At 43.8% G+C, this 16,062-nt stretch overlaps 1 protein-coding gene across 1 annotated transcript; it reads right to left on the bottom strand.

Annotated features, from left to right (window-relative positions):
• Positions 1-9,485: 9,485 nt before the first annotated feature.
• On the bottom strand, positions 9,486-16,062 carry LOC108441961 (gastrula zinc finger protein XlCGF7.1-like). The gene is made up of 2 exons (XM_017721760.2): positions 15,972-16,062; positions 9,486-11,089 (listed from the first exon to the last, which is right to left on the bottom strand). The coding sequence occupies exon 2, from the start codon at positions 10,965-10,967 to the stop codon at positions 10,077-10,079; it is 891 nt and encodes a 296-aa protein (XP_017577249.1). The 5' UTR covers positions 10,968-11,089; positions 15,972-16,062; the 3' UTR covers positions 9,486-10,076.

Raw genomic sequence — 16,062 nt, 5'->3', positions numbered from 1 at the left:
ACTTGCCCAGAGCAGTGGGCAGCCCTATCCACAGCACCCGGGGAGCAATTGGGGGTTAGGTGCCTCGCTCAAGGGTACTTTAGTCATGGACTGTCAGGGAATTGAACTGGCAACCTTCCAGTCACAGGGCTGGTTCCCTAACCTCCAGCCCATGACTGCCCCCAGGCCAATTGGCCCAGTGCCGCCCTGATCTGAATTTTTCTGTGAACTCGTGTTGTCCCTCTTGGCAAACGCCCCACACAACATATGCTGCCATCCAGACAACGTCTTTTTCAGGGAAGGCCTTGATTATTTCAGCAAGACAAGGTAAAACCATGTTCTGCGTGTATTACAACAGCATTGATCCATATTAAAAGAGTCTGGGTCCTAGATTGGCCTGCTTGCAGTCCAAACCTGTCACTACTGAAAACATTTGGCACATTATAAATGAGAAATACGACAAAGGACACCCTGAACTGTCATCAGAGAAACGCTTTGATTTCTTTTTCCTTTTCATTCTTTCCAGGATTTCCTGATCTCTTCAAGATCCATACATAGCTGTCAAATAAATCCATCCATCCATCCATCCATCCATTTTCTATGCCGCTTCTCCGTCAGGGTCGAAAATCCAGCGTTTTAAATTGATTCCTGATGTTCTCTTTGAAGACAGATGGTATTTTCTCCAGTCTGATTGCTTGATTGTGTTTTAACCTTTACTTGGAACTTGCACTTATGAAATTAGTGATCTGTTTCTCAATCAACTCCAGGCCACCTCTTGGTGCGAAGAATGCAGTCTATTTGGATTTGCTCCATCTGATGATGTCCAGGTGTACAGACATCATTTTGGCTGCTTGAGGGACGTAATATTACTCATTGTACTCGCAAAAGTTGACAACTCATTCTCCTGCCTCAAGGTCATGTTGTCCAGCTGCATTTCCCTCCTCCTCGTTTCCCATCTTACATTCCAGTTTAAAATCAGCAACACTACATCTTGATTGCAGGTCTTGTCAATTTCAGCCTCAGTTTGATCATAAAACTGTTTGATTTCTTCATCAATTCTGTTGCTTGTTGGGGCTAATATTAATCGAAAATTACAATTATTTTTCAGCTGGACAGGATTGTGCCACCCTGACTTGACCCACGGGCCAACATCGAGGTTCAGCCATAGCTGAAGGGCCTGAAATCGGATGGATGTTAGTCGATCATTCAGTATTGTATCCAATAACAGTACTGGTGACATCCTTGTTGACAATGAAAGCCACTCCATTTCTTCTCTTTTGTGCAAGTTCTAGGTGGATTGATGGGTAGCACTGTTACCTCACAGCAAGAAGGGCCTGGGTTTGATTTCCCAGCCATGTGACTAGGGTGGAGTTTGCATGTTCTCTTAACCTGCAGTCAGGTTAAGTGGAGATGCTCTATTGCCCCTAGGTGTGTGCGAATGTATGTGTCTGCCCTGTGATGGACTATCAACTGACCAGGGTGTTTCCTCTTCTTCCAGTGTTAACCTTTACTCTGAGCATTCACATCAGAAGTCAGATCCAGGCCATGTCTTTGTAAATTAAATGAAGCTCTTCCATCTCTTGGTGCAAAGAATTTAGTCTATTCCCTCTCGGCAAACTCCATCTGATGATGTCCAGGTGTTCATATGTACATTTTGGTTGTTTGACAATCGCATTAGTCATGAAAAACCCATTGTACTCGCAAAAGTTGATAACTTCGTGTCCTGATTCAAAGCCATGTTGTCCAACTGTGTTTCCTTTCTCCTTGTTTATCACCTTACATGCCAGTCTCCAATCACCAGCAGTGCATCTTGTTTGCAGGTCTTGTCAATTTCAGAGTTTGATCATAAAACATTTCGTCACCATAAAAATTTCATCACTTTTGTCCATGACTATAATGTTGAAGGGTTGTGCATCAAATCTGAGGGACATCAGTCAATCATAGATGACAGGCGCTCAGGTGACAGGAGCTGAGGTGGTACTGTCCAGGTAAAGTCCCCCTATTTTAAAGACCACGTAAATGTACCCTTGAAGGTACAACATTGTTCTTAAGGTCCATTGAGAAGATGCACCAGCTCTGCGTAAGTTCAAATGCAGACTAGTTGTAACATAAGTGTTTACTAAGTTCAGGTTTATGCATTACTAATTCACAACAAGTTGCACCACACAAACTAGTTGGAACGTTGAGCTTAGTAGTTACTAAATATTTACTCCTCCCTCTGAGCTGAGCAGGGCTAAGTGTTGGGGAAACCATCAGAAATCACTTGCAGCTCTAATCAGTGCAGGTTTAAACTCTGATTGCTATTGTGTTGGTCAGCCAGAAACTGTTGTTTAAAAAGCTGCATATGTGTTTTTATCAGGTAAATATTAAAGAATTAACAGAGAGCGGCTGTAGATAATTAGCTTTATTCAGTTTAACCTGAACACATCGTTCTCTTCCATGGTGGATATTGTTTACATTGAAAAAGTCAATGAAAGCCTCTCTATTTTCTCTTTGTTCCTCATGAGCTGGGCAGTGTGGTGGGTAGCAAAGTTGCCTCACAACAAGAAGGACCTGGGTTCAATCTCCAGCCAGGTGACCAGGGTCCTTTCTTTATGGAGTGTGCATGTTCTCCTTGTGTCTGCATGGGTTTCATCCCACAGTCCAAAGACATACAGTCAAGTGAATTGGAGATGCTAACTTGACCCTATGCGTGTGTCTGTGTGTCTGCCGTGTGATAGACTGGTGGCTTGTCCATCTGTTTCCCTTCCAGCCAATGAATGCTGGGATAGGCTACAGCACGGTCCCAACTTTCCTATTCCAGTCCGTTTTAGCTCACTGATCCCAGGGTGTTGATGCGTAGATGATTCATTTCCACCTGCTGCCCAATATAGGTTTAGTCGGGCACTGGTGGTAAGACAGTTGAAACTCCAGGCATCATAGCTCTGTGTAGACTAAGTAAAGGCATAGTCAATCGTTCTTGGTCTTTCCCAATAAAAAGTGATAAAAACAACCAAATGGACCAATTTTGTGCAAAGAATTGAAAACTGTTGACATAAAAGTGCTCCAGTTTAAACATTTCAGATATGAGATTCAGAGTCCTTTAAACTTCAGCAACACTTCAGCCTCAAAATCCTCATCATTGACTCTGGCTCTGTTTGGGGAGAGAATCAGGCCTGAGTAATCTCTCCACTGCTGCAGAGCTGCTGCAGCTCCACAGCAGAGCTAGATTTTTAGGTGAAATAACATAAATAAACTCCTTTACTGTAAAATCATTATAACACAGTTTTCACAATAAATGGGCTGAAACACTGGAGTTAATGTAGAACTGCTAATTCACCCTTTAACGCTGAAGACTGACGCGCTGACTGTTGGACACCATAGCAACACAGATAACGAAAGAGAAAGATTTGAGACGAACATCGATAATTTGGAGATGATCGGACTTATAATCAATCCAGCTGGTTTCCTCATTACGTTTAATCCGCAACAAAAGTCGCTTCTTTTCCTCCAGCTTCTCATTCAAATTCTCTTGTTCCACCTTAAATGGAGCAGGACAATCTGGCACCTCAGGCACCATTTAAGATGGAACGGGACAATTCGAGTAAGAAGCTGGAGGATGAGAAGAGACTTCAGCCTAATTCAGTCTAATGTTGAGAGACGTTTTACAAGAAACTCGAAGAGACGTTTCCTGAGATGCGAGAAAAGCAGCTACAGCTGAGCTAAAGGTTAAAGCAGAGCAAAATAAGTCTGCGTTTATATTTCTCACCTATATTAGCACATTAGCACATACTGAGACATACTTACAGCCAAGTGGGTAAAAATGGACATCAAATGTTGTGGTTTCATTTTTGTTGCAATGGCAAAACGGCTCTTGTTAACATTTCAGTTGCGACTCCTGAGCTAAGCTACTAGTAAGGGGTGATCAGCACGTGACAGTTTGCTCAGGCTGTCCACGGCTCAGTCAGGACTGAACCATCGCCACCAGTCCAGTTACTGATCACGTTCCATGTTGTGTTCATATTTTGCCTGTATTGACTGAAGTCTGTGGCACAATTGTAGTGAAAATTAATGCTACAGCTACTAGCTACAAACTTTTGTAGCTAGCTACTCCCCCGTCCCTGTCTGTAACAAGTCTAATAACAAAACCAGCCTGTTTAGTTCTAGGTGATGAGGAGTGGTTGGTAAACGACGGTTTTGGATCATGACTCCACAGAAAGAAAATAAAACGGGAAAGATTCTTTTGCTGAAGAGTGTGGATCAGAACAGAGGAGCTGAGGTGGTTCACAAAGCTTTCGGAGGCTTTTCGCTGTGTGCATGTCTCCTACACATGGATCTCACCTGTGGAAATGTGGGCAGCGGAACAGTGGGCATTTGCTCACTGAGGCAAAAGAGCAGCAGAGAAGTAAACACAACCTTGCTGGAGGGAGAAAGCGTCCCCTGTTGGTTTGTTTATTTATTTATTTTTTGGAGTTGAACTTTATTTATTTGTGAGACTGTGTGAGGGTCACAGAACATCGCCATGACTACCACCACCATCATGATCAGCATCTTCATCATCAGTGTCATCATAGTGAGCATCACCATGAACACTGATGTCACCATAGCAACTGATGCCCAAGGCACATTGAAATACACTACATTGCCAAAAGTTTTCACTCACCCATCCAAATCATTGAATTCAGGTGTTCCAATCACTTCCATGGCCACAGGTGTATAAAGCCGAGCCCCTAGGCCTGCAGACTGCTTCTACAGACATTAGTGAAAGAATGGGTCGCTCTCAGGAGCTCAGTGAGTTCCAGCGTGGTGCCGTGATCGGACGCCACCTGTGGAACAAGTCCAGTCATGAAATTTCCTCACTACTAAATATTCCACAGTCAACTGTCAGTGAGATTATAACAAAGTGGAAGCGATTGGGAACGACAGCAGCTCAGCCACAAAGTGGTCGGCCACGTAAAATGACAGAGCGGGGTCAGCGGATGCTGAGGGGCATAGTGCGCAGAGGTCACCAACTTTCTGCAGAGTCACTCACTACAGACCTCCAAACTTCATGTGGCCTTCAGATCAGCTCAAGAAAAGCGTACAGAGCTTCATGGAATGGGTTTCCATGGCCGAGCAGCTGCATCCAAGCCTTACATCACCAAGCGCAATGCAAAGTGTGGAATGTAGTGGTGTAAAGTGCCGCCACTGGACTCTAGAGCAGTGGAGACGTGTTCTCTGGAGTGACCAGTCACGCTTCTCCATCTGGAATATCTGATGGACAAGTCTGGGTTTGGCCGTTGCCAGGAGAACGGTACTTGTCTGACTGCACTGTGCCAAGTGTAAAGTTTGGTGGAGGGGGATCATGGTGTAGGGATGTGTTTCAGGAGTTGGACTCGGCCCCTTAGTTCCAGTGAAAGGAACTCTTAATGCTTCATCACCAAGAGATTTTGGGCAATTTGATGCTCCCAACTTTGTGGGAACAGTTTGGGGATGGCCCCCTTCCTGCTCCAACATGACTGCTCACCAGTGCACAAAGCAGGTCCATAAAGACACGGATGAGCCAGTTTGGTGTGGAAGAACTTGACTGGCCTGCACAGAGTCCTGACCTCAACCCGATAGATCACCTTTGGGATGAATTAGAGCGGAGACTGTGAGCCAGGCCTTCTCGTCCAACATCAGTGTCTGACCTCACAAATGCGCTTCTGGAAGAATGGTCAGAAATTCCCATAGACACACTCCTCATCCTTCCCAGCCTTCCCAGAAGAGTTGAAGCTGTTACAGCTGCAAAGGGTGGGCCGACATCATATTAAACCCTATGGATTAAGAATGGGTTGTGACACAAGTTCTTACACGTGTGAAGCCAGACGAGCGAATACTTTTGGAAATATAGTGTATGTAAAATTTGTTTTAAAGTTCTAATTTTGTCTAATTTTCGTCACACAGCTGTTGGATTTCTGATTGTTAGATACTGTATTTGTGTGGTTGCTTTAGTCTCTTGGTTGATCTCTACATCTTTTGTCATAACTTGTGATCATATTTATGTTTATTTAAACTCATTCGTCTGAAAAACAGAGCAAAACACAATTTTCCACGTGTAAAAAATGCCACTGAGTGTGTTGTGAGTGAAGGATACTTGTGAAGGTGTTTGTCTCCCTCTGGTGGAGGTGGAGGATAAACTTTTCTACACTACCACCTCGGGAATAAGTCCCCTACGGTAAAAACCATGTAAATGTACCCATGAAGGTACAACATGGTATTTAAGGTCCAGCTGTGTAAGCTAGTTTAGAAGATAACCTATGTTGTCATTTCCAGAGGAGAAACTGCTGAACTCCTTTGATCATTATCAGTTTTTCCCCCTTTGTCAAGTAGAAAAACAAAATAAAAAGCCAGGAGTGAAGACAGAAATGGTTACACTCTCAGATGTAAAGGTCTGAAACTGTCTCTGGGGTACCATTTAGTCAGGGAACATAACTGAACCGTAATCCACTGAAATGATCTGTTCTAAGCTGTACTGACTCCACTCACCCCGCCTCGCCTCCAGGCTTTCATTCTACTGTTCTGTTTGAAAACATTCAGTTATGAAAAGGTACAAATACCAACTTTTCACCTGGAAAAACTCATTTACGGTTCACAACTGGACCTTCAAACCACTGCTGTATCTCTGAGAGAACATGTACATGGTTTGTACCTGCACAGTACCTTTATTTCTAACAGCATCCTAACTGGAGGTACTAAGTGTCCCACCCCGACGTCGTTTGTTTTTTCTGAGAATGAGAAAAACATGTATTTTGATTAATATTGCAATGTGAAATTTTGATTTATGTTTCTGAACTTTTTAAACAATTTAATAATGTATATATATTTACGTATGCTGTCAAAATATAACATGTGCCATCACTTTTGTTGACACTTAAAAAGTCAACAAAACGTCACTGGACCCGGTTGCCAGTTCTTCAACATAGCTATACACTGATGTTACAGCTCAGTTTCTTCTGATATTTACACCAATCAGGCGTAACATCATGACCACCTCCTTGTTTCTACGCTCATTGTCCAGTTTATCAGCTCCACTTACTGTATAGCTGCTCTCTGTAGTTCTACAGTTACAGACTGTAGTCCATCTGTTTCTCTGATACTCTGTTACCCTGTTCTTCAGTGGTCAGGACCCCCATGGACCCTCACAGAGCAGGTACTATTTGGGTGGTGGATCATTCTCAGCACTGCAGTAACACTGACGTGGTGGTGGTGTGTTAGTGTGTGTTGTGCTGGTATGAGTGGATCAGACACAGCAGTGCTGCTGGAGGTTTTAAACACTGTGTCCACTCACTGTCCACTCTATTAGACACTCCTACCTTGTCGGTCCACCTTGTAGATGTAAAGTCAGAGACGCACAGTTTGTGTCGGTCACCCTCTAGTCCTTCATCAGTGGTCACAGGACGCTGCCCACAGGACGCTGCTGGCTGGATATTTTTGGTTGGTGGACTATTCTCAGTCCAGCAGTGACACTGAGGTGTTTATATACTCCAGCAGTCTGGGAGTCTGGGGGTGCATATCCAACGAGCTGAGCAGTGCAGCATTAAAATGCAGAGCGCTGGAGATCCAATCACAGCCAGGTTCAAATTCATTTTAAAACTCCTACAGCGGTCACTGACGTGGTGGTTTTTTGTGTCCATTATTCCATTATTTAGTGTTTATTAACCCATAATTTTCTGATGTAAAATGCTTAATAAATGTACATGTAATACATTTTTCAACTATGCCTCTTTTTTGTGAAACATTTTTCAGTGCACCTACATAAAATTCACTTTAGTTTCTTTTTACCTCCAAAAGTCTGAAAACGTCAGATGGTGTAACTGTCCAACCATATATTTAGATTCAGGAAACGATCAAAAAATGTAATTTAGTTACATAAAAGTCTAAAAAAAATAACTGGCCATAATTTTCATGTTCAAAATCATTCAAATAAACACCATGTCACAAAATAAGGCAAGTGCTCAACTCGCTGAAAAACAACTGTCCACAAGTTCTTTCTTACTCAAATGTCAGGCAGCGCAACCAAAAACTTTGTGTTCGCAACAAAAAAAGGACTTTCGATTTGACGTTTTTTTCAAAGAGGGGCCAGGATGTTGCATCATAAACAAGACCCCCAAGGACCTTCACAGTGTAACGCCAAGGTCAGAAGCTCTTTTACAAAAATGTGATTTTTGAGTCGTGGTCAGGATGATTTGCCATGTCAGGTGGTCTGAGCTCAGGAGACCCATGAACATGAGTAATTACTATAATGCTGTTTATTTATTTGAAAGAAGTGCAAGTATAAACTCAGATTCAAGGACAAAGGTTTGTACGGGCGTAGAAAGTACATGTCAGTTTAATCTGAAATTAGTCTGAAAAGTCAGGTGGTGCAACCAGTAAGTTTAGTGGTACAACCAGAGACAGCACAGTTTAATAGCAGAAATAAGCCATTAAAAGCTCTGATATCACCAACGATATACACTATATTTCCAAAAGAATTCACTCGTCTGTCTTCACACGCATATGAACTTGAATGACATCCCATTCTTAATCCATAGGGTTTAATTTGATGTCGGCCCACCCTTTGTGGCTATAACAGCTTCAACACTTCTGGGAAGGCTTAGGAGTGTGTTTACGGGAATTTCTAACCGTTCTTCCAGAAGCACATTTGTGAGGTCAGACACTGATGTTGGACGAGAAGGTGTGGCTCACAGTCTCCGCTCTAATTCATCCCAAAGGTTTTCTATCAGGTTGAGGTCAGGATTTTGTGCAGGCCAGTCAAGTTCTTCCACACCAAACTCGCTCATCCATGACTTAATGGACCTGCTTTGTGCACTGGTACGCAGTCATATTGGAAAAAACTGTTCCTACAGAATTGGGAGCATGAAATTGTCCAAAATCTCTTGGTCTGCTGAAGCATTAAGAGTTCCTTTCACTGGAACTAAGGGGCCGAGCCAAACTCCTGAAAAACAACCCCACACCATGATCCCCCCTCCACCAAACTTTACACTCGGCACAATGCAGTCAGACAAGTACCGTCTCCTGGAAACCGCCAAACCCAGACTCATCCATCGGATTTCCGGATGGAGAAGCGTGATTGGTCACTCCAGAGAACACGTCTTGCTGCTCTAGAGTCCAGTGGCGGCGCTTTACACCACTGCATTCCACGCTTTGCATTGCGCTTGGTGATGTAAGGCTTGGATGCAGCTGCTCGGCCATGGAAACCCATTCTATGAAGCTCTCTACGCTGTTCTTGAGCTGATCTGAAGGCCACATGAAGTTTGGAGGTCTGTATTGATTGACTCTGCAGAAAGTCGGTGACAGTTGACTGTGGAATATTTAGTAGTGAGGAAATTTCACGACTGGACTTGTTGCCCAGGTGGCGTCCGATCACGGTACCACGCTGGAATTCACTGAACTCCTGAGAGCGACCCATTTGTGTGTGATTGGAACAGCTGAATTCAATTATTTGGATGGGTGCGTGAAAAGTTTTGGAAATGTATTGTATACAAATACAAACATATAGGCAGATGTAAAAATTTGCATGTCCATTTTAATAAGACTTTTAAAAGTTGTCATTTTTGAAAGATACAAACTGAAAAACACTGAGCTGTCACATTAGATGAGGTAACTTAAAACTAGCATTTGTCTGTTTACATAAGACTGACTAAGCCCGAGTCACGTGCGCCATTGTGTTTTTAGTTCCCCTTCTCTTCTCCCGCTCTTATTTGCATACAGAGCACAAACAGGCTCCAGGGAAATTCTGCAGAGGCGTACTGTAGATCTGACTGTACAACGTATGTGCAGTGCGCAGTCTGCAAGAGCAATGAACAAGTTTTGGAAATGTTGATGATAGATCAACATTTGCTCGACAGATGCTAGGTCGTGGTAGCAGTTGGGAGAGTAGAGAATCCCAGATGCTGTCCCCCGCAACTTCCTCCAGCCCATTCCAGGTGGACCCTGAGCCACTCCCAGGCCAACTTGGAGATATAATCCCTCCAGCGGGCCCTAGGACAACCCCGGGGTCTTGCGTCTCAAATGCAGAAGTGAAAACTGAAGAAGAGCCTTCATATAAGAGTGCTAGCAAAGTGTCTCCTACCTTCGCTTTGAGTCACGCCTTGTGACTACGACACAATAACACACGTCACATCCTTTAGGTCAATCATTTCAAACTCGTTCATTATGCATGTGTGTATCTTTAAATGACGCAAATGCCCGAAGCTCCTCCCACACTCTGGGCAGTCATATGGTTTCTCTGCTGTGTGGATGAGCTGATGTCGTTGGAGAGAACTCCCTTTAGTAAAACTCTCCCCACACTCTGAGCAGCAGTGTGGTTTCTCTTCCGTGTGGACACACTGGTGCATTCGTAGGCGACTCTGCTGAGTAAACCTCTCCCCACACTCTGAACAGCAATGCGGTTCATCTCCTGTGTGGATGCTCTTGTGTGTTTGGAGAGTCCTCTGATGAGGGAAGCTCTCGCCGCACTCGGAGCACTGAAAAGGTTTCTCTCCAGTGTGAATGAGCTGGTGTCGCTGGAGGTGACTGTGCCTGGTAAAACTCGTCCCGCACTCAGAGCAGCAGTACGGCTTCTCTCCCGTGTGAATGAGCTGGTGTCTCTGGAGATGGCTCTGCTGAGTAAAGCTCATCCCGCACTCGGAGCAGTCGTACGGCCTCTCCCCCGTGTGAATGCGCTGGTGTTTCCGGAGATGACACTGTCTCGTAAAACTCTTCCCGCACTCTGAGCAGCAGTACGGCTTCTCTCCCGTGTGGATGAGCTGGTGTCGCTGGAGATGAGTCCGCTGAGTAAAGCTCACCCCACACTCTGAGCAGCAATGCGGCCTCTCTCGAGTGTGAATGAGCTGGTGTCGCTTCAGATGATTATCTCTAGTGAAACTCTTCCCACACTCTGAGCAGTCGTACGGCCTCTCTCTTGGGTGAATGCGCCGGTGTTGCTGGAGCTGATCCTTCTGACCAAAACTCATTCCGCACACTGCGCAGTGGTGGGTTGTCTCCATGCCTGTGTTCTTCTGTGGGACACGTTGGTGTGGAGAGGAACCAGAAGACGTTCACTGAAGCTTCCAAAGTTGGAGATTCTTCTGGACGCTGTGAATTTAAACTGTGTAGAGCTCATTCATTTCTGGAGGAGAAAAAGGAAAACCAAAAATAAATTCAACACTAAACTACTAAACTGCAGAACCCAACAGCACATGCGATTCTTAATACAGATGCTTTAGGATTATATTCCTCTCCTTGTACCCAACCATGGAGCTTTCTGCTGTACAACGCTGTGCAGACCTCACCTACACGCCACTGACCCCCTAATAATAATGCTGCGAAATATTTAATCATAGCCATTGTTATATACACAGATCAGGCATATCATGACCACCTCGTTTCTATGCTCATTGTCCATTTTATCAGCTCTACTTACTCTATAGCCAACTGTCCGCTCTAATAGACACTCCTACCTTGTCATTCCACCTTGTAGATGTAAAGTCAGAGACGACAGCTCATCTGCTGCTGCACAGTTTGTGTTGGTCATCCTCTAGTCCTTCATCAGTGGTCACAGGACGCTGCCCACAGGACGCTGTTGGCTGGATATTCCTGGTTGGTGGACTATTCTCAGTCCAGCAGCGACACTGAGGCGTTTAAAACCTCCAGCAGCACTGCTGTGTCTGATCCACTCAGACCAGCACAACACACACTAACACACCACCACCACGTCAGTGTTACTGCAGTGCTGAGAATGATCCACCACCCAAACAGTACCTGCTCTGTGAGGGTCCATGGGGGTCCTGACCACTGAAGAACAGGGTAACAGAGTATCAGAGAAACAGATGGACTACAGTCTGTAACTGTAGAACTACAGAGTGCAGCTATACAGTAAGTGGAGCTGATAAGATGGACAGTGAGCGTAGAGCCTTTTGCTTTCAGAGAGTTTTTGGATTTTTCTGCTTTGCGACAGCAAATAAACTCTGACTTGACCAACTTTTTGGTCATATTCTGAAATCCACTGGCACTAATGTCACCAAGGACCTTTGCATCTGATCACCATCTCGTCTGTTGTGAATTTCAGACGCCTACAATTCCTGGCACTAGATCCTGTATTTGCATTAAGCGATTACATCTGCAGCTCTCAAACAAAGCCTCCCTGACCTGAGTGAACTTCAGTTTGCCCTGTAGGACATCACAGCTTGATCGAATGCCTAATGGCATTCTCCCTGGACAGAGCAGCTCCTTTATGTATTAGGAAAACTGCTATTAGAAGAACTTTGCACCTTCTCTTCATTGTATCTAAATGAGGCGCTGTTTTAAACTCCTATAACTCGAGTTTAAAAGCTCTTAAAAATGTAACAGCAGTGTTAAAAGCTTTTATGATATCCAGTGTTCAGGAAATGATTGGATTCTTTTCCATTAAAACTGTTTCAGCATTTAGAAACTATGATTTTGCTCAAATGCTCCATATAAACCCATTCATTTTGGACTCGCTGTGGAGCGCCCTCTAGTGTGAGTATCCTGAAAGACATTGCATAGAGCGGGAATTCTCTGGACCTGCTCCCTCTGTAGATATGAAGGGCTCATTCTAAGCTAAAGACAACACAGCGATCCCTAGTTGAAACGATGCACTGATGAAGCAGTGTATTTTAGTTTTGTTTACTATAGTTTTGTTTACTCCTTTCCATTTCTGCTAATACACCCCCCTAAATCTCCACCTCTTATTCTCCAGGGTATATTTTGGTTTGTCCATCTGAATTTTCACAACCAAATCATAAGGCAGATTATTCAGTAACTGCATGAAATAAACTAAAATTATTATTTTATTTATTCATGTATTTTTTATAAAAGCTCCCTCAGATTACAGAACATGTGTTTTATGATCTACACATCACTATATGCTTACAATTCACTGCTGAAAGCCAGAAATCTCCGACGCTCTTTGTGTTATTTTCTAAAAGTGATGTTTCCAGAGCAGATCACTGAAGAGACGCCGTCTGTTTATAGTTTAGAGCCCAGATTTGGGGAAAAACGGCTCGACTTTCAGTAGAAAAACAAAGTTCAGCTTCTTTTATTATAAGGGTTTAAAATGACGTCACCGTCTATTAGACTGGAGAGAAGAGCTACAGCCTCACACGACGCCCAGTTTCTGAATGGAGCTTATGGAAAAGGAACGTTATGAAGAACATGAGGAAGTGCGGTTTGGAACCACCGGTGGTCTCAAGGAGCTGAAGAGGTTAAAGAACTCAAGAAAAAAAATCTGCCAAATTTTCCAGAAATGCGCATATTTTACGGAACGTTAACTGAGTAAGACGCAGGCGGCGGCATTCTGAAACAGCTGAAGCTGATTTAAGAGAGACATTCAGACGTGGCAGTAGTCTAATCTGGTAGTTATGAAGGCAGCTGAAAAACTGCAGGGTTGTCTTGTTTGGATGTCCACCCATCCATCAATTTTCTAAGCCGCTTCTCCCTCAGGGTCGCGGGGGGATGCTGGAGCCTATCCCAGCAGTCATCGTGCAGAAGGCAGGATACATTTACAGCATTTGGCTGACGCTCTTATCCAGAGCAACTTACAATTTGATCATTTTACACAGGTAGACCAAGGTGGTGTTAGGAGTCTTGCCCAAGGACTCTCATTGGTATAGTGTAGGGTGTTTGCCCAGGTAGGGATTGAGCCCCAGTCTGCACTGTAGAAGGCAGAGGTGTTAACCACTACGCCAGTCCATCGCAGGGCAGACAGACAGACAGACAGACACTTACACCCAGGGGCAATTTAGCATGTCCAGTCGGCCTGACTGCATGTCTTTGGACTGTGGGAGGAAACCCCGGTCACCCAGCCAGGGAATCGAACCCAGGCCCTCCTCGCTGTGAGGCAACAGCGCTGCCCACCGTGCCACCCTATTTCTGCTCTATTTGGATGTTTCTCTAGCAGTAAAATGCAGTCTTTGAGAAATACTGAAATTACCGATACTGGACTGACATGATTAACTAGTAGAGTTCAGCATGAGGAAGATTCTGGTTGCACAGGCTTCTATATCTTTACGAATATCCTATTATGTGTAAGTGTCTTTGAATATGGCTGAGCTGGCATGTACAGGGGAGTATAATTAGCATAATAGTGAAACGCGCTGCTGCCAAGGGCTGGGGGAGTCTGGAAATCGCTAATGCTCTGACTATTTGTTAGTCTAGATGCAGTAAAAAGTAGGAATGGTGTAGTTCTTATTGTTTTTTGGTCAGATTAGGACAATATGATAACCAAGCAGTAACAAGAGCCTGATGGTAGTTTGTTTCCAGGATATTCTGAAAACCTCCAGCTTGTTTTTTCACCATCTTCCTTTCATACCATTAGGAAACCAACTAGAATCAGCCATTGGTTACATGGTTCTTTGCTTGGTGAAATGGTTCCCTAGATTAATGGAGAATGGGCTGTAGATGGCTCTATGTAGAACCTCTTTGAAAAGGGTTCTGCTGTTGTTACAAGCTTGACATCCTAACAACAAAACCTTTATCGTTGCTACATAGAACCATCTGCATGTGTAAAGGCAGTGGTTCCATGTAAAATCATGACTTCTTTATGGAACCATTTAATGCTTAAAGGGTTCTTTGCTTGGTGAAATGGTTCTCTAGATTGATGGAGAATGGGCTGTAGATGGCTCTATGTAGAACCTCTTTGGAAAGGGTTCCTCTGTTGTTACAAGCTTGACATCGTAACAACAAAAGAACCCATTTCGGTGCTATACACAACCATCCATCAATCTGAAGAACCACTTGCATGTGTAAAGGGAGTGGTTCTATGTAAAACCATGACTGCTATATGGAACCATTTCATGCTTAAAGGGTTCTTTGCTTGGTGAAATGGTTCTCTAGATTGATGGAGAATGGGCTGTAGATGGTCCAATGTAGGACCTCTTTGAAAAGGGTTCTGCTGTTTTTACAAGCTTGACATCGTAACAACAGAAGAACCCTTTTTGGTGCTATATAGAACCATCCATCAATCTGAAGAACCACTTGCATGTGTAAAGGGAGAGGTTCTATGTAAAACCATGACTGCTATATGGAACCATTTCATGCTTAAAGGGTTCTTCGCTTGGTGAAATAGTTCTCTAGATTAATGGAGAATGTGCTGTAGATGGTTCTTTGTAGAAAAGGTTGTTCTGCTGTTGTTACAAGCTTGACATCGTAACAACAGAAGAACCCATTTTCGGTGCTATACACAACCATCCATCAATCTGAAGAACCATTTCGCCATGCAAAGAACCCTTTAAGCATGAAATGATTCTATATAGAAGTTATGGTTTTATATAGAACCGCTCCCTTAGCACATGCAAATGTTGCTTTGAGTTTTCATGGCTCTAGAACCACTCTCTTTACTAAAGAACCCTTGAAGAACCATCTTTTTACAGAACGTACTTGGAAAAATTAAAATTACTATCCGCAACGTTTATTTTCTACATACAAAAAGTGAAGCAATAGAAGCCATTAAGTGTGTCTGTTGGTTCCTGATGGTTTGTAATGTGTTTTGGCTTTTTTTAATGGGTTGATATCACAGTGTAAAGGATGCTAGCTGGTTTATCAAGTGACCACTGGCAGGTTCTAAATCCATTTGATGGTTTGCTAATGGGATCTAAAGGTGTTCTACAGGAAAGTACTGATGTATATTGGAAACCATTAAGCCAATTGCCTTTAGGAAGGAAAACCATTAGGTTTTAATGGTTTCTAATGGCCCTTCTTCAGTAGGGAGCCTTCGGGAGGGAGGAACTCTGGCAGGTTTGCTCGAACGCAAAACAGCACAGTAACGAACTTCTTCTGGAAAAGATCTTGAACACAAACAGACGCAATAAATGCGTTAGATGCGCAGACGGGCTCGTGGAGAACTGAGCGCTAGAGAAAGGAGAGGAACGCAAACGCAGCACCTTTAGCCTCCTCAGATAATCTGGATTGAGACTCTTCTACACTGGATTATAATCCACAGAACCTGCAGTGGACACTCTGACCAACAGAACACACCACTGTCCTCATTTTACCTCCTCCAGGAGCGCAGCTCCTCTTTATCTCCCCAAACAAACCCTGCAGAAGCGCCTGGACCTCCTGCACAAGCTCGCTCCTCCTTCACTG

This window comes from Pygocentrus nattereri, chromosome 2, assembly GCF_015220715.1.
Source record: "Pygocentrus nattereri isolate fPygNat1 chromosome 2, fPygNat1.pri, whole genome shotgun sequence".
In the NCBI taxonomy this organism is placed as follows: Eukaryota; Metazoa; Chordata; class Actinopteri; order Characiformes; family Serrasalmidae; genus Pygocentrus; species Pygocentrus nattereri.
The sequence above is the reverse complement of the archived record's forward strand: the minus strand, read 5'-3'. Positions and strand labels throughout refer to the sequence as shown.